The following is an 18,172-nucleotide window of genomic DNA, read 5'->3' on the forward strand; positions in this document are numbered from 1 at the left end:
AAACTATAGTCCTGGGAACTCTACGTATATATTGTCCATTGGCTTTGTGAGTAATTTACAAATACAATCAGAATCACAAGGTGCAGGTGTTCTTGAAATGTACAGCTGCAGTTGGAGGACTGTGTATTTACAGTGTATTTCAGGAAACTTGGTGGCAGTTTGCTTTAAGCACTTTTTGCTTGGGGCTTTCATTGTTGTCATAAAATGTGATGGTGTAAGGTTTTTAGGAGGGGTGCCTTGGGATCCACAAATGTAGTCTTTAAGTTATATGCCTCCCACCCCTAATTTGAGCACTTCTAGTATGTGGCAAGGAATCCCTTCCACCTAGCCTAACATTACAAGGTTGGGTGTTTTTTTTTTTAAAGTGAGACGTATTTGTTTGCCCCTGAAGGACCATCAGAGCAGGTAGCTGCTAACTTGCATCTGAAATAGAGAAATAAAAGAAATTCTTGTGATTTTCCTGTATGTGTAAATAAGCTGTTACAGAGTCCCTACCAATCTCAGCTTCTGAATGATACTGTTGTTGCTTATTATTATTATACTACAGTATACAGTAACATAGTTATGTTGTTGCCTGTTAATAGTCAGGGTGGGTTTTTAAAAATTATATTTCTTTATTTGCTCTCCAGTCGAATTGCCTGCTACGTGAACATATTCCAGAATATTTCGAATCTGCGAGATATCTTCTACAAGGAAATGAGCAAGGTAGGGAAGCCAGGCAGCCGATAAACTGGGATTTTTAAATGAACAGGCGAGGTGTGGTCAGTTTTCCTCCATTTCCTTCTTCCTGCCCCCTAGATTGTGATTGATAAGAGCCCCAAAGCCTGTAAAAGCTACTTTTTGGGCCCACATCTCCCAGAACCCCTAAGCCATCATGGCCATGCTGTCTGAGGAAAATCACATTTTCAACACTGGAAAGAAACTTTAGTGAACCCTTTTGAATGCAGCCCCAGAAGAGCAAAAAACCACAGAGTAATTCCATTGTAGCAAAACACGACCATTCCCTTCACTGTAGTGGCCAGTTGTGTCCTTATATACAGCATATCCAAGTATACTGTTAAACTGCCTAGGTAGGTAGGTAGGTAGGTAGGTAGGTAGGTAGGTAGGTAGGTAGGTAGGTAGGTAGGTAGGTAGGTAGGTAGGTAGGTAGGTAGTGGAGAGTCATTATTGATTTAATTGACATTGCATAGGAAAAGGAAAGAAGAGCTGTCTACTGTTCATATGAAAGTGTGGTGTATTGAATAGAGGGATGGATTAGAACTCTGGAGACCTGGGTTCTAATCCCTATTTAGCTATGGAAGCCCCCTGAGGAGTGGCACTGTTAAAATCAATGTTTAAATATCTCATTTACCTTTTAAATTCTATTAGGGTCACTATAAGTCAGGTGTGCCTTGTGGGCACATAATATAAACTGTACTTATGTCCTGCTACACCTGGAAGAGAAGGATGAATGAACAGGAAAACAAGGAAAACAGCGTGTTTCAAGAGTAAAGGCCAAATTATAGGATACCGATCACCCATCGCAAGAGTTCAAATTATGCTAGTGTTCCAGAGACCTTTCTGTTTTGGCCCCTGAAATTTCTAAATTATGCAGGTATCTGGATCTCAGTTTTTAAATTTCCAAACAAAGCCCATGTTTATAGTTTTCAAGAACCAATTACAAAACATACCCAACTAACTTGCAAACTGCATGGCATTAAAAAAAGCTCCTGATGTGACAGTCAGATGTTTTCCATCATTAAGGTGAAGGATTTCCCTTGTTTAATAATGGTGTTCTCTGTAACCTATATATAGTCTGCCCCAAAGACATGACTTCAGATACCCATTAAGGTAGCCAGAAATCAAAGCTCGGAAAGGTTATATTCTTATGGTCATTCTAGCTTGGGAACTGTGAGAGTTGTACTCCAGGGAAGTAACCTTTCCCTGCTCTTCTAGAAATAATTATCTGATGTGAAGAAGCGTAACAGCAGCAGGGACGATAGTAGCAGTTTTTCCCTGTGGTTCTTATTGTTGTTCATCTCAGTTTGATGGGTCACAATGTATTTTCCCATTGTTCCTGCATCCAGCTAAACCACGATTTATATGACGTGATGAGTAAGCTGGAAAAGCAGCACTCCAATAAAGTTTTCATCATTAAAGGGCTGTCAAGGTAAGTCATTTCCTTCTCTTTTTTGTACAGGTGGGTAATGATGGCTTAAAACAGAAGTATTACACTAGGCACTGAGACTGCAGTCAAAGGGGCCCCTTCCCCACGTACTGCACCCACTGCTGCTACCACCACACAAATCCCTGTGCTCCTGCCACAGCTACCACTGATACCTCCCTCCTCAAATTGAAACACTGGGGATGGGTGAGCTCTAGAGATGGACATGAACCTCGGTTCAACGGTTCGTTCCAGTTCATACACACAGCACATTCCCTTCCCCCTCCACCCCAGGCAATGACCCACCAGTTGGAGTGCGCTCCTCTCCTCTCCTCCTCTTTGGCTATTTGACCAGTCAAAGGCAGGGGTAGGGGTTTGCCTGTCCTGCCTCCTTCTCTGAGTGGCTGATCAGCCAAGGAGGCGGGGCAGGGAAGTCTGTGCTCCTGCTGGAGACTGGTTGAACAGCTGAGGAGGAGGAGGAGGACAGGAGTATGCCCTGGCTGGTGGGTGAGTGGGGGATCCAGCCAGGGAAGTGAGGAAAGGGAACGTGTGACACCTGTGATGCCATGTGCATGAACCGGCACAAACCTCCGAACTGACGTTTATGTCCATGAGCTCCCTAGAGAGCCCATCCACCAGGTGCTTTATTCTGAGGATGAGGGATCCATTTACTACAACGAGAGAGAAGAAGCCAGGGGAGGACACTGGAATAGCCAGAGGAGGAAGGAGTCTGTAACCTTTCCATGTCAGATGTTGTAGGTGGAGGGGGCACTACAAAGAACAGTGCTGGCGCCTGGTGGTGGTGGTGCCTTCCTGGCTGTAGGAAAAGCAAACAATTTGCTGTCTTGCCCCATCTGCCATTTCCCTTTGCCTCATTAGAGAGCTGGCCTGGTTGTTTATGAATTAAAGATGTGTGTAATCTATCTTTCTGTAACAGAGGATGCTTCCAAATGAGAGTTTTATGTTACAATCACCCTACCTCCAGATGAAAGTTCCAGAGGACATTGGAATCTGAATTTGTAACCCTCTTATCACATATTCCATCTTTTCCCCCTTAGAACAACAACAAACAAAAGTTTAAGGACAAAAAAAAATTGAATAGCACGCTGCCTTTCCACAAATAGCGCAGGGAGATTTTTTTTCCCCTTCGGAGGCACCCAAAGGGGTTCAAGAGTGGAAATAAAATGCATACAGAATCAGTATAACTGATCAAGAAGAAAATAAGGCTGATAGACAGAAAGTGACCAGAGACAAAACAAAAGCCTTCAGGCAGGGCATGTTGGCTTTGGAAAGATTATCTAAATAACTGTGTCTTTACTTGTGGTGTTTTTTTCCAAATGGGTCAAAATCACAAATCCACTATCAGCAGGCCATTAATTCAGAAACTTTAGGGGCCACCACAGAAAGGCTCGTGCTTTTTTGTGCCATCATATTGTGGCCGTTCACTGCTGAATTGCTCAGACTAAGCTAACTTGTATCTTAGGGTTCTTTTATAGGCCTGGTGAGGATTCTAACTGGCATGTTGTGGGGTAAGCTGAACATTATTTAGGCTTTTAATAAGTAGCTGAATTAGTCTGTCTCAGAATGTAGTCAAAATAAAGAAGAAGATCAAACCTCAAATACTGTGGCATTTCACCAAATTTGTTCCAGTATGAGTGTTTGTGGATCAGAATTCACTTCTTCAGATATTGGTCTGAAGGTGTTTGAAGGGAGGGACATTGATCCATGACTGTTCACACTGAAATTAATCTATCAGTTTTTCAAGTGCCACCATATTTTGTCTCTCTCCCTCTCTATAGTCTGCCTTTATTTAGGGTGGTACTGAAAGTTAGAGGTCTTCCCTTGCCCCACTACAGTCTGTCTCTTGATGGAACTGTCCTGGCTGGGCTGGTTGTGTCAGATCCAAGAAATAACTCTTCAAAGTTCTGGACCAAAACCCACACACAGAGCCATATACACATACTATCTGACACCACCAGTTCATATACTGTAGTTTCTTTTCCTGAAAGGGATATTTCTTTTAATTAAGAGTTTGCATTGAATTTCTCCCCAACCATGCTTTGGGTGAACTTAAAAACAGTTCTGCTGTCAGAACTCCCTTTAAGCCTCTTTCACAAATTCTGCATGTGAAGGGAGGCTATTAAAAAAGCATCAGGCACTTAATTGTATTATTATGCAAAGAGAGCCCATGTGATTAGAGAATGATTGTACTCATACTGGCTTTCTTCACCCCAAATTGTGGACAACAGTTCTGAAAAACAATACCATTTCAGCCACAACTTGCAGGTGCTTTTAATAATATACCACAAGAAGCAAGCAAGACAGATTTCAGTTTTTTGTCTAATCTAAACATCACATGCCACAACCTGATGGCTTCTGAAGTGGCCACAAGGAAATGTGAAAGCTGTTCCTATATTTTTCCATCTTTAGGATGAGACAGTGACCTGAAGAAGTGTCCTGTCGGGATTTTAAAAAACATTGTAATCCCTTTATTTAGAATTCTAGTTCTTTGATCCCCCCCCCCCAGCTGTAACCACCCACCCTCCTCTTTTGTGGTTTATCCCCAGCATTGTTATTACATACTCAAGAGGCCAATTGTCTTCCAACTTAGAGGTTCCATTTCACCATAATTCCTAAACAGACACACATCTATTAGAGGCTGAATGATCAAATCAGAAAAAATGCTAACTTTGCAAGTTGATAAAACACTTTTCCCTCTCACAATGCTATTCCTTCAAAACTGATTCCCTGAGCACTCAGAGTTTGTAATGAAGCCTGTGTTTACCTCCCAAGGACCCATCCCAAAATTTAATTTGCAACGTGTGGAGATGAGGAAACTTGTGTTAGGCTAAAGAGATGTCTTTTATTTTTGTGGGAACTGTGCTTCTAAAGATACATTTAAGTATGTTGTCTAATTTGACCCTAAAACGACTTATGTTTTCCCTAATGCAGTAACAGAGGCTCATTGGTCATCTCATCTCCAGTAAGTCCAACCAGCCCCACTTTCATGCTTGCAGAGAACAGCATAAGTGAGACTCAAGCATCTGCTCCCGACACTCCCTCCAAACACAATGGAGAATTTGCTTCAGCAGCCAAGACAGCATCTGTGCCCAGTGGTGTCAGTGAAACAAAGGAAGAGATCCCGGCCTCTTTGGCCACAGCATCACAAAGCAAAGAGGAAGATATGGCCAAGTCCACCCTTTCATCTTTTAGGGAACCCAAAGATGAGAACCAAGCAATGAATCTGGAGACCCCCCTTAGTGTTCCCAAAGGCACCCCCCAAAAAGTTGAGGAAGTTGCAAATCATATAGCGGTAGAGATTTTATCAGAGGCAGTACATGAGGCTGCTGGCAAAGTCCAAAATGTATCCAAGGACTCCGAAGACACTGAACAGCCACCTTCCATTAATAACATTGAGGTTGATGAGACCTGCAAGGAAGACAGAGGTTCTGCTCCACAGGCAAGGAATGGCATTCCCTCCCTGCTGAAACAGGAAATCGAACACAGCCAGGATGAAACTCAGGCTGACGAATCTGATCCTGAGGGAGAAGTTTTGTCGTTCAGTGAGAGGTCCATTTGTCTTGAAGACAATCTCCAAGATCCTTCCTCTTCCATCCAAGATCAAGTAATCCAGCAGGAAGTATCCAGCACCACTAATGGCGGCATGACTTCTGCTCTGCCAAAAGAAGAGGCCATCCAACAGCAGAAGCCGGGGACTCGGGAAGTAACCTGTCAGGATCATGAGAAGGCTGAGGTTGACAGCAGCAGTGATGGCAGCATGGAAGAAATAGAAGTCTCCCCAAAGGTCACCAATACTCAGGTGAGACGAAGGCATAGGAGAACACTCGCCTCTTTCTCACCATGCACTAATTACATACTGCATGCAGTGCATTAAAGAAGACTTGTAATTTCTTACTGACAAACAGATTTATTGCCATTTGCACCATAAAAGCTTGTGACGTTCTATATATAAATTTGTAATAAGATTTTTTTTTAAATAAAAGAAAATGAAACTAGGCAAGAGCATCCAGGGCCATGGAAAGAGATGGCCACAGGGAAAAAATAATAATAAATAGGGGCAGCTGTTGCAGCTGTGGCTGCCAGCTTGGCGTATTTAGCTGCAAAAAAAGGAACTTAAATTCCTTGACAAAGTGTGAAACCTGGGACATTGCTTTTTTTTAACGACCACAACAGTGGCCAGAATCTAACTAAAAATTATGGCAGCATAATGCAGTCAGCATAAATTTCACCTGTGAATTGCATTTACATGTACCAAGTCTCAAGTCAGCACGTCTATGCTGGCTTCTTACTTTGTGACAATTCATAGTTCAAATTTATATTAATGAGTTTACACTGGTGGGTGTAAATTGTAGACCATTAATGTACCACCGATGTTCAAGGCACTCTCCAGCAAGAACAAAGCAACAGCATCCAGCCATAGTGAGTTTACCAGTGAAATTCACCTCCCATTCTTTCATTAAAAATAAATACTGCTGGATGAGAACTCTTGTACACACCATGAAACTGGGACACTTTTCTAGCCAGCAAAGAATGGCATGGAGAAAGGGAAGGAGAGTTGTGTTGTGTCATTCATGGGTCAGTGTTCATCTTGCAGACATGACTCTCAATACAGTAGTTTCTGCAATATTCGCATAGCTGTTGGCAGCCTGTCACTCTGTAGTAGCAGGAGAGAAGACGTAAGGCCACGAAACCTCTTCTTCCCTTCATTTGCTGGGACCAACCACCGTTGGCTCACTGTTCACAGAACTGTCACTTCAGCTAGCAAAGGTGGGAAAGAATATATGACTTCAGTGTATGCCTACTGCTGATTCTTACATATATCTGATACTACACATCTTAGTTCACTTATTTAAAGATAACATTTTGTTTGAAACATGGACCTGCTCTGGGAGAGATTGCCAGTATGCGAAGATACAGTTTGCTTGATTAGGAATTATGGCTGCTTCAAAAGAATGTTGAGTCACTAGCGCAGCAGTTTCCAACCTTGGATCCCCAGATGGTCTTGGACTACAACTCCTAGAAATCCTGGCCAGCACAGCTAGTGATGAAGGCTTCTGGGAGTTTTAGTCCAAGAACATCTGGGGATCCAAGGTTGGAAACCGCTGTACTAGTGCCTGGGCTCAAATTCACCCAATGTTTCACATGGTTTCTGCTAACAATTTGAGGAATTGCTTGTCAACAGGGTTACCTGATGATGGGCAGGTATGAGGGGTATTTGTTCTGCCTGGTATGTTATTTTTAGGGATAGGCCAAATGGAAAATTCTTGGTTCTCAAAATCCGTAAATGCTTGCTTTGGGTTCTCTCTGTGTATTGCCTGATCATCTTTTTCTCTTTTTTCTTCATGAATGAGTTCTTTTTATTTTGTAATAAAGAAAGATTGACTCCTAAAGATAATCCTTCCCATATGCCAAGAGGTGACAAATTCTGTGATATTCATATACATGGACACACAGAGTCTAGTTATGGGGATCCACATAATTTACTTTATCTTCTACAGGTCAGGGACTCAGGAGGAGGAGGGATCAGCTACTATCTATTTACTTTTATCAGGAAGCCAAATTCTCTATTTATTTAAGATGTTGAAGACCTACATTGATTTTTATTTTTTATTTTAAAAAACATGCAGCAAACTACCTGTCTTGCAGTACAGTATTTCGTGCTATGCTAAATTTCTTTTACTCAGGGGGCAGGCATACAAATTTGATTTTAATGTGATAAAAGTCAGAATTTTACAGGAAGAGTCCTCATAAGGGAAAGAGATAAGTTCTCAACTAGTTTGTTCACACACCTCTGTCCATGAACCAGCTGAAAAATCCACTAACCAAAAATGAGAATTCCCATCCCTAGTCCTTTGAGGTAGATACCTATAGCATGAAATCAGATGTGAAACTGACAACAGTGATATGCAGTGTGTTTTGAAAAGAAGTGAAGCAGGGAGAATAGCCACCTATATGGCAATTATAAATACAGTTTTGTTAAATCAGATCAAAGTCCTATCCCAACCCTGTGTTCTCTGCTCGTACTTGACTATCCCAATGTTTCTGGGCATTCGTGGGCAGACAAGGAAGAAAGAGTGATCATTTCTTAAGAGGTGATCTGGCTTTCCCAGCCATCTCATCTCCTTCCTTTTAAGTCTTCAGGTTTTAAAGCAGGCTGGCTCCTTAACATGTCAAAACCCTCTTTCCATAGCAAAATTGCCCAGCTTGCTGTGAAAGCTACTTAGAAGTCTTCCCAAAGGATAGCCTCTCAGTTGACAGGCTTAATCACACATGTCAGACTTGAAAAAGCACAGTGATCCCGTCTGACAGGAAAAACCAGGATGGATTCCTAAAAACAGCACTTACTCGTAGGGGTGCTTATTCACTGCTGAAAACAGTAATGCCAGCCTCTAGTGTTTTATCTCAAGTTGGTTTATTTTTAATGTTTAAAGAGCCCCCCTTGTGAAGAATTCAGCCCAGTAGGATAGGTCACTGTTTTACCTCCAATATAACAGGTGAAGACTGAGGGTGAGAGAACTGTGACTTGCCCAGGGTAACGGGGGATTGGTCATCAATCGGTGGAGAGAATAGCACAATATGAACCTACCCAGCAGTTAAGATCTAGCCAGGGGGCCCTTTTGAAAGAGCCATCCCTCAAGGAGGTTAGAGGGACGGTTTGTAGACAAAGGGCCTTCTCGGCAGCTGCCCCCAGACTATGGAACACCCTCCCGACTGAGATTCATCTGGCACTGACGCTGATGACATTTCGGCACCAGGTCAAAACCTTCCTGTTCCAGAAGGCTTTTAATTGAAATAATATTAGCTGTGGGTCCGATGGCAATTTTTATATATATTGTAATTGTATTTTAATTGTTCTAAATTGTATTGTATTTTAAATGTTGTAAGCCATCCAGAGACCTTTGTGTAGTGTGGGTGGCATATAAATAAATAAATAAATAAATAAATAAATAAATAAATAAATAAATAAATAAATAAATAAATAAATAAATAAATAAATAAATAAATAAATAAATAAATGTTGCCATCTGAGCTTTAGGACTATCTGATTTCCCCATAATAGAAGTGTTTCCTTCAGGAAATTTTATGTCCTTGTTGGTAATCTCTCCACATCCATTGCTGAAACATATAAAGCTGCGAACATGGTCTCCTAATTAACTTTTAACATGCATTAATTGAACTTCCCCATGGTACTGAGAAGCACAGAGCATGTATTAATTAATGGATTTATATTTTAAATATGTATGTCTTGCTCTTCTACCATGGCATTTAGAATAGCTAACAAATAAAGCAAATCAAGTAAAATCTAAAAATAATTTCTTCCCACCCCCATCCAAAGAAAAACCTACTGTAAAACCAGCACTAAAGTACTGTAGATCTATGTGAAACACATATGTCCATGCTGTGTTTCCCAGAAAATAAGACAGGTTCTTATATTAATTTTTGCTCCAAAAACGCATTAGGGCTTATTTTCAGGGGATGTTTTATTTTTCTTCATGTACAACAATATACATTTATTCAAATACAGTCATGGCATCATCTTCTGGTTACTGCACAATAGCAATGGTGGAGGGCTGGGTTTCACTTAACTGGGGCTTATTTTGGGGGTAGGGCTTTTATTACTAGCATCCTGAAAAATCATATTAGGGCTTATTTTCAGGTTAGGTCTTATTTCCGGGAAAACGGTATTTGCAGAGGAGGCCTTAGAACAGCATTGGAGAGCCATGGTGGCTTAATCCTATGGAATACTATATGCCATGCATGCATGCATCCAGGACGGCAGGGCCTAGGGCCTAAATATTGGGTAGGGGACTCTCTACAAGGACCTAAAAGTCTTGTTAGATTTCGCCTGAGTGAAATGAAGTTAGATCATACCAGGAGATGTCTGTGTGACTATTCTGTATGAAATACCCAGATCCTTTATGGTCTTGTGAGATTGGTTGGAACCAACTCGAACTGAACAAGCTTTGGAAAGTAAGCTTGCTGGCCCAAACTCTCTTCTAAAACAGAGGGTGGGGTGGTGGTAAAAGAAAGAATAGGAACAAGAAATGTGCCTCCCTGGGTGAACTTCATTCAAAAAAGTTTCAAATCCCAGAATTCTTTAGTTCTTTCTGGCATTTCTTGCGCATAGGCGGGCAGAGTGTGAGAGCCAACTGAAAGTGTGAAGGAAGAATAAGCACTATATGACAATTAAGGATGTTGAGGTCACAAGGACTGTGGGAACCAGAGCTACTGGTAGGATTTACAGGGCCTAGAAACCATGTGAATAAATGAGCTAGGTTTCTGGTGCCTACATTGAACAGAAGATCATATCCTAGATCTCAGGAATGAGTATTAGCAGCAGATGAACAAAAGGATAAGTTCTAAGGACTCCCAAGGCAGCAGGAACTGTCATCCCAAAAAGTAAATTTTCAAAGCTCCACATGAGAGAGAGAGAGAGCATAGACCTACACAGCGCAAGAGACAATGACTTTCTGGGTGCAACAGCAGTGTCTCCTTCTCTTCTCTGGCTTTGGTGGCATGTGGGGTGTGCTGCTGACATTGATGTTGCCCCCATTATCCTCTTTAAATTGTCATGTATCTATTTATGAGTAGACATACCCAGGGCTTAGGCAAAGATGGAACTGCAATCTCTCCTTTAAATCTGCATGTTTTTGGATATAGAAAGAGGCAACTCTAATTAGTTATTTTATGCAGCATGACAATAGGGATGTGATGTTGTGCAAATGGTGGCAGGATAATGATTGTTCTTAATTTTGGATTAATTACTCATTATTAAAATCTGTGATCGTGTACATGACTATTGCCCAGGGAAAAGATACTATGATGTGTGTGTGAAGATTGTAGAGAGCAAGATTTTACTCCCCTTTAAGTTTGCCATATGGTGTGGATATTCTGTCTTGGGCACCTGACCTGTTCATGGTACAGTAATTTTGTGTACATTTGTTTGTAAGTATGTATTTGCATATATCAGCTCAAACTTTGCATGGGCAGAGGCAATGCATGTGCAAATTTAGTTCCAGAATGTCTTCCTTTTCCGTGATGTCTGTTTTCTTTTTCAGCAATGCAGAGTTAGCCACCCTAATTGTGCAGAGTACATGTTGCAGAGATTTCCTGTCTAGTGTGTGGAGCTCAGCTGGAGCCCTTCTGTACATCACTCATACAAGTTCATGCAATTCTAATTTCATGCAGGAGTAATTTCAGGTCAAACTTTAGATCTACTGTTGAGTAGAGTGATTCCTCAGTAGAATAACTGAAAGGCCTTTTTGTTTCAGACCATCTCTAACTTCTTCTCAGAAGATAAAACAGAGGACTATGTCAAGTTCCCCCTGGGCTTCATGTTTAAGGTTAGACGCTCTGTTAATAAGGGGGTTACACTCACCGAGAGGTTGGAGTCATCAGACAGGCAGGATCTGGTCTGGTGCTTTTGGTTGGTGTATAAAATGATTCATGGAATCTTAGGTCTTGACTGTTAATGAAGAAAAAGAGCACAAATCTTGGATGTTCAAGCCTGTGCAGGATAGGCAGATGGGATAATTTTTTGTTGTTTGCCTTAAATATAATTGCTAGCCTAAATTACTCTGTATTATAAATTATGTATTTTTCTACAATATTTAACTGTTGAGTTGGGAGTTTTTAGCACATATGTAAAGACCCCAATGTTACAACACCAGCCCGGTTACTCAATGTAGTGACTTGTTACATTATTGGTTCTGTGCTTCTTTTTCCAGGCTCAGGCAACTGAAGCTCATGCTTCAGAAGATGAGGACCACCTTCAGTTTGGAGAAGGGGAAACTATCTTTGTGCTGTCAGATGCACAGGCTGAGGTAACATCAAGGCACTGCCCTGGCACATTTATTCAAACTATATAGATAAGTAGCAATTGATGATAAAGGTACTGCATAGGTAACTAACCTGTGGCACCAAAAATTACATGTGCAAGTCCCAAGCAGCTGCTACAGAGGGCTGGCTTTTAAAAATTATATTTACACCCTGCCTTGTTTCTAAAAAGCCTAAAACGATGTATGTCTGTTACTCACCCATCTGATTTTATTCTTGCAAAAAGTGTCTGATGCTGCAACTATACTAACAAGCTAAATTGGAGTGCTTTGTCTTTCCTTTGGTTTGATTTACAGCCTATATTCCACTTCCATTTACTTTGAATGATCATACAGGGGCTGTGGACTAAGTTGGAGCGAATCTCCACACTAGCTTCTTATGGTGTAATCCCTATTTCAGCCCGTGGATCTATCTTCCTTACTTCCTCTGTTCCTACTTTGCTGATCCATTTATGGATTGCTTTATAATTTTTTCTTCTGCAAAAGTGATCTACCACTAAACTCGTATATCAATGCAATAACCCAGTGCTGAATTTGCTTATTGAAAAAATACCATTCACAGAAGCTTGGCCCCCCCACCCCCATTCTTTCACAGAACAAAATAACTGATCACCCAGGGAAAAGTCTGTTCAAATGGTTCTGGCTTGAAAAAAGTAGAAGCCCCCAGAGACAGAGAAAAAACCTCCCTGTTGAGAGCAAAAAGGGCTGGATTGATTTGAACTGGCTGTTGCATCATGTGATCAGTAAAAACATTTTTCAGTTCATCCATTTTGTAACTGGAACAAATCTCACAGCATTTGACCATGTAGTCACAATCTGAGGCAGGTTAGATTGTAAACTGGTTACTAGCTCAAATTTTTTATGCTGCCAAGCACAGATTTGAACATGGGTCTCCCGAGTCCAAAACTCTAATCTCTACAGCCAGCTGGGGCTGCAACTACAGAGTCAATTACCCCCGGGGGCTTCTGCTTTTGAAAATCCAGAAGGATTCAAATGGGCTTTTCCCTGTGTCATCACAAGGACCTTATGAATCATTGAATCCGGCCTCTGTCAAGGAGGCCCAGTGGGGTAATCGAACTCCCAACTTCTGACTCCGCAGCCAGAGACCTAAATCACTGAGCTATCCAGCTGTTCAGCACTCAGTTCACTTTACCTATCCAGTTCTTTCATTCTGCAAAAGGACCGTGTGTGTGTGTGTGTGTGTGTGTGTGTGTGTGTGTGTGTGTGTGTGTGTGTGTGTGTGTCTGTGTCTGTGTCTGTGTCTGTGTCTGTGTCTGTGTCTGTGGTGGTGTTGTGGTGATGTAGGCAGTTGGAACGTGATGTCTAAGCACCATGGAAACACCTGCTCCTGCAATCTGTCCCCTAAATGTTCACAATGTTTTCCAATCAAAAGCAGCCAACACAAGGGCAGACAGGAAAAGGGAAAAGCCTCAAATGCAGCTATTTTAAAAGCCCATGTAGCCCCCCTGGACTGATATACAACACCGTTTAAAAATGGGTTTAAAGGCTTACCAAAAGGAAGCACACACAAACCCAAAAACCACATGACTAACACGTGAGTTTAAACAAACTTCAAAAACACCAGTTCATTTCCCAATTTGTTTTCATAGTATAATCATGCTCTGATTTAGAGCCAATCCAATTTAGATCCAATCCAATTCTCAACCTCTGGCTGTAGAGCCAGAGGTCAAAATTGGATTTCTTGCTGTGCCTCATGAGAAAAGAGCCAGCCTGTGTGGCCTTGGGCAAGCTGTACAGCCCCAGAACACCCCCAGCAGAAGGGAACGGTACATGATATCTGTGTATCCTCTACCTGGAAACCCTAGAAATAAATCAAAATTGACTTAACAGCACTCAATTATGATAATGCTGATCATGTATGTACTAATTAAAGAGACTGAGCTGCATACTAGGGAATTCCCTCCTTCAAATCTTCCTTTTGCCATGACCTCATGAAGTGATGTTAGGCAGTGTCCCCTTGCACCAACCCCCCGTGTGCCAGAACAACAGGGTGATCCTCTGCATATAGACCCCGAAATAAGTCTTAATGGGTTCAAGGAGAATTAACACTCTGATAAATGTGCAAGATTGCAGCTTTTGGCTCTATTGGTGACAAGCTTCACAAAACTCATGCAGAGATGGTACATCTGACAAAAAAGGACAGGCTCTGGTGCTTTCAACAACTAGCTGTAGGACAAAGGGAATTACACTTGCAGAAATGTCCACTTCCATAAAACTATTAAAAGGATGGGATCCCTAGTTTCCTTTGACGTGGCCCACCCCATATGTTCAGTTTTAAACAAGAAAGTTAAAATCCAAGGAAGTAAGTCCTTTTTTTTTTTACTAAGGCATTCCAATAAGTTCCAACCTGTTGCTGTGAGCCGCCTACAGTAGGGCAGGAAAAGGTGTGGAAATGGCTGGCAGTACTGAGAGTGGCTGAGCCTGGGCTGAGATGTCCCTTCATTCTTACCCCCGGAACCCTCTGTGTAATCTTGAACTTTTGCCATGTTTTGCCTCGTAATCCCAGCTGAAAAAAATGTGGCGGCCATTAAAGATGAACATTTTTTCAGTAAACACATTATTTTTTTTAAATTAAACTCATTTTCCAGGTAACCAGTAACCACAGTTGCAACCTTTACTTTAATGTATGTGTACATGTTACTGCTTTCCATCCCAATTTCTTAGAGCAGGCTTTGGGCTGCCATGAAATCTGAAAAGTGGTCCTTGGCCCTGCGGAGATAGCTCATCCCTGATCTAGAGGAACAGGATGAAAAGAATGGCAAAGATTATCTGCCAAACTTATTGTAACGTTGATACCTGTGGCATTTAGTCAAAACAAGTTTTATTTGTTTCAGCAAATACAGCAACATACGTATTAGTTTCTGTGTTGTCTAGAAGCAACTCTGCAGATGCATCTTCTGAGAGTCTGGCTTTTAGATACTGTAAGTTGAATATTCTGTAAAGACCCTCCTTCCTGAATGTACGGAAAAGTCTGACTAAAATGTCTTCTTACCTTTCTAGGAACAAGGATTCTTGATGGGTATAAAGGAACGTGATTGGAAGGAGAGCCAGGATATGCAACAGAAAGGCATTTTCCCTCCACATCTCATCAAAACTGTCCCCTTGGAATAGGGCTGGGTGCTAGTGCATAAGCAGAGTCAAGGGAGAACTCAATTAAAGGAAAGCCTTCTTGTCTGTTTTATGTAAATAATGGTTTTTACATACCTTCTTGTTAATTGTCCTTTGTTCCCCCCCACACCAGAGTAGGCTTAGGCCAATGCAATACTGTGTAGATTACCGTATTCCCAATATTTGTACTTCTGAATGGTTTGGCCCATAGGAGAAGTTGGCAACTAGCAACCCTTGAGCCAAATGCAACCCTCCATTGTGCAACCCTTCAAGTAGTTTTCTGAACTGAAAGGAAGATATGAACAGAGAAGGAGCTATGACAGGAGTCTGCTTTGCATGATGAAGGGGGGGGCTTGGCCTACCTCCCCATATCGTCTTCTCAGATGAGCCCTCTGTCCAAACAGATTGCCAAATCAATATATCTAAGAAGTGTATGAATTTATGTATGAATGTATTGGGAAACAGTAATGTTAATATACGTAGTCAAAGAATGCTTTGCCAAGTGACATTTATTTCACAAGTATTATTTTAAATTATTGTGAAGGTTTCAGAAGGGAAAGTGGGATTCTGCTAGGCTTAAAGGCGATTCGTGTGACTATGTGTGTGCAGGAACACAGTTTTACTTCAGTTTTGTAAGGGGAAAAAAGAGGACTTGAAACTCACAGAAGCTGAAGGATGCTTAGCCCTGAGTCAGATATACAGCAGGTAAGGGAATAATTGTAGAGCTCGCCACTTCAGACTGGAGAAAGGGAAATCAGATGACAGAATGCTTTTGTGGAAGCAGTCCTTCCTTCCTGTAAGGTAAAAGGTAAAGGTTCCCCTTGACAATTTTTGTCCAGTCGTGTTCGACTCTAGGGGGCGGTGCTCATCCCCGTTTCCAAGCCATAGTCAGCGTTTTGTCCGAAGACAATCTTCCGTGGTCACATGGCCAGTGCGACTTAGACATGGAACGCTGTTACCTTCCCACCGAGGTGGTCCCTATTAATCTACTCGCATTTGCATGCTTTCGAACCGCTAGGTTGGCGGGAGCTGGGACAAGTGACGGGAGCTCACTCTGTCGCGTGGATTCGATCTTACGACTGCTTGGTCTTCTGACCCTGCAGCACAGGCTTCTGCGGTTTAGCCCACAGCGCCACCATGTCCCTCCTTCCTTCCTGAGAGAAACTAAATATCAAGGGGGAAATTGCTCTTCTCCTCCCTCTCCTCCGCTTTGATTCAATTGTTTTTGCATACAAAGGAGCACTCCCTTCCCTCTAAACCTGGGATAGCATTCCATTCTTGTTCTTGGGCCTAAACCCTGATCCAGAGAATATATGGCATGTATTTCTAGCTTGCCTTGTTTTGATGACCTAGTAAAGATATTACCCAACCCAGAATTTTGTTTCTCCTCGTTGGATGCTATAACTAACGTGTGTAATAAACAGCAAAGAAATTAATTGTCCCAAGGAAAGAAGGGGCATCTCTGTACAACACAGTACATTTGTTTTATTCCCTTCTTTCAGAGAACCCGAGCAACTCTACATATGTAAGGACCGCTAGATTATTATGTTTTGCACCCCTGAACAATAGAGTTCAGGATTCTTCAGGGAGAAGCCACAACAGCAAAGTTGTAATAACACTGATATAAATGTGGTACAGATATGCTCACACTCAAATAACCAAGATTTTACAGCATTTCCTAAGGCTGTGCTTCTAATCTTGCTATGTGTGTTATTCTTTCTTTCTTAAGAGATCCTGTGTACAACATGAATATGGAGGATCACTTTTATTTCATTGGTCATAATCCTATTGGTTATGTGCCCTAGAGCTGGTGAAACTGGCATAAATTCAAGTGTCAAATTATCATTAGCTAACAAGTTGCTTCTTGTATTCTTTGTCATGCATCAATTGTGTGACTTGGAATAAAATTGTTCATTTGTTCACTAGCTGCAGTTTGCTGATTTGACTTAATACCATTGCTCTTAAAATGAATAAATAACAAATCTTGCCATTTTTTAGGTGCAAAAATGCCTACATAGAGCAAAAACTGCACAGCCCATCCTTGCCCCTTCAAACTTTTTGTGTTAATGGAGAGCCAGTATAAAGCAGCAGAAAAACTCAGATCTGGATTCTGAGGGTAACATTAGGAAAGATTAAAATAGGAATTGTTTGCACAAGCTCTTACCTTCTGCCCTAAAATGTTGGGAGTGGTGCATATTCAGTGTTTAAACAAGCAGATAAGAAAATTTCAATTGTGGAAATTCAAGATCACAAATTAGATTTATCTCACAATTGTGAAGATAAAGGTTTTCTGTGTTGACACCCCACATCTAAATTCTGCATCTTGTACTGTAAAGTCTATACCTGAGAAAATTTGTATGTAAGAACTGACATACAAGCAGGGTGTACATCATTATGTAGATATTTTACAGTCAGGAAAGTCATCTGGAAGTTGAGTCATGCCAATTGCACTTATTTCTTACTAGGTTGAAATGTTTCGCTACTCATCCAAGTAGTTTCCTCAGTCTCAAGAAGCTACTTGGATGAGAAGCAAAACATTTCAACCTAATAAGAAATAAGTCCAGGTGCCATGAGTAAACTTCCCGACAATCTCACCAGGATGACTGAGAATCTTAATAGATATATTGAGGAAAGTCGTTTTTTCCATAGTTGCTTGACGTGTGTCCTCCACCATGTATATTTAACAAAACAGCAAAATGCATGTGATTCTACACAAAACAATCTGTCTGCAGGGTTTACCTACAGGTTTCATGTTGAGTCCTTTAGACTAGAGAAAAATATCTGTAGAGAGTTTTGTAATGTATGAAGCAGTATTGTGGCATACTTCAAATATTACCTGAATTGTTCCCTAAAATGTTACACCGATCCAAAATAAATAATTTCAAGAAGTTGATATGAGCCCATAAATTATATCTGGTTAAAACGTTCGCCGCCCCTCCTCCCACTTTTTTTTTGTTAAAATCTACTTTTTATTTTTTTTAGCAAGCTAGTGGCCCTGTATTGTTATTTGTTACCCGTCGGGGAGCACAAGGGGGAATATTCC

The 18,172-nt window shown here is 41.3% G+C and overlaps 1 protein-coding gene across 2 annotated transcripts in view; it reads left to right on the forward strand.

The window, feature by feature from the left end:
• BIN2 (bridging integrator 2) overlaps positions 1-18,022 on the forward strand; it is a 39,139-nt gene extending 21,117 nt beyond the window's left edge. The window contains exons 8-13 of one of the 2 annotated variants that reach the window (XM_020784560.3): positions 630-705; positions 2,067-2,149; positions 5,096-5,963; positions 11,437-11,508; positions 11,893-11,988; positions 15,022-16,505. In XM_020784560.3, coding sequence (XP_020640219.3) covers positions 630-705; positions 2,067-2,149; positions 5,096-5,963; positions 11,437-11,508; positions 11,893-11,988; positions 15,022-15,132 — 1,306 coding nt within the window. In that variant the 3' untranslated portion in view covers positions 15,133-16,505. Of the gene's footprint in view, positions 1-629; positions 706-2,066; positions 2,150-5,095; positions 5,964-11,436; positions 11,509-11,892; positions 11,989-15,021 lie in introns of both variants that reach the window. The other variant, XM_078384616.1, reaches the window with a different exon arrangement.
• Positions 18,023-18,172: the final 150 nt, after the last annotated feature.

This window comes from Pogona vitticeps, chromosome 2, assembly GCF_051106095.1.
Source record: "Pogona vitticeps strain Pit_001003342236 chromosome 2, PviZW2.1, whole genome shotgun sequence".
Lineage (NCBI taxonomy): Eukaryota > Metazoa > Chordata > Lepidosauria > Squamata > Agamidae > Pogona > Pogona vitticeps.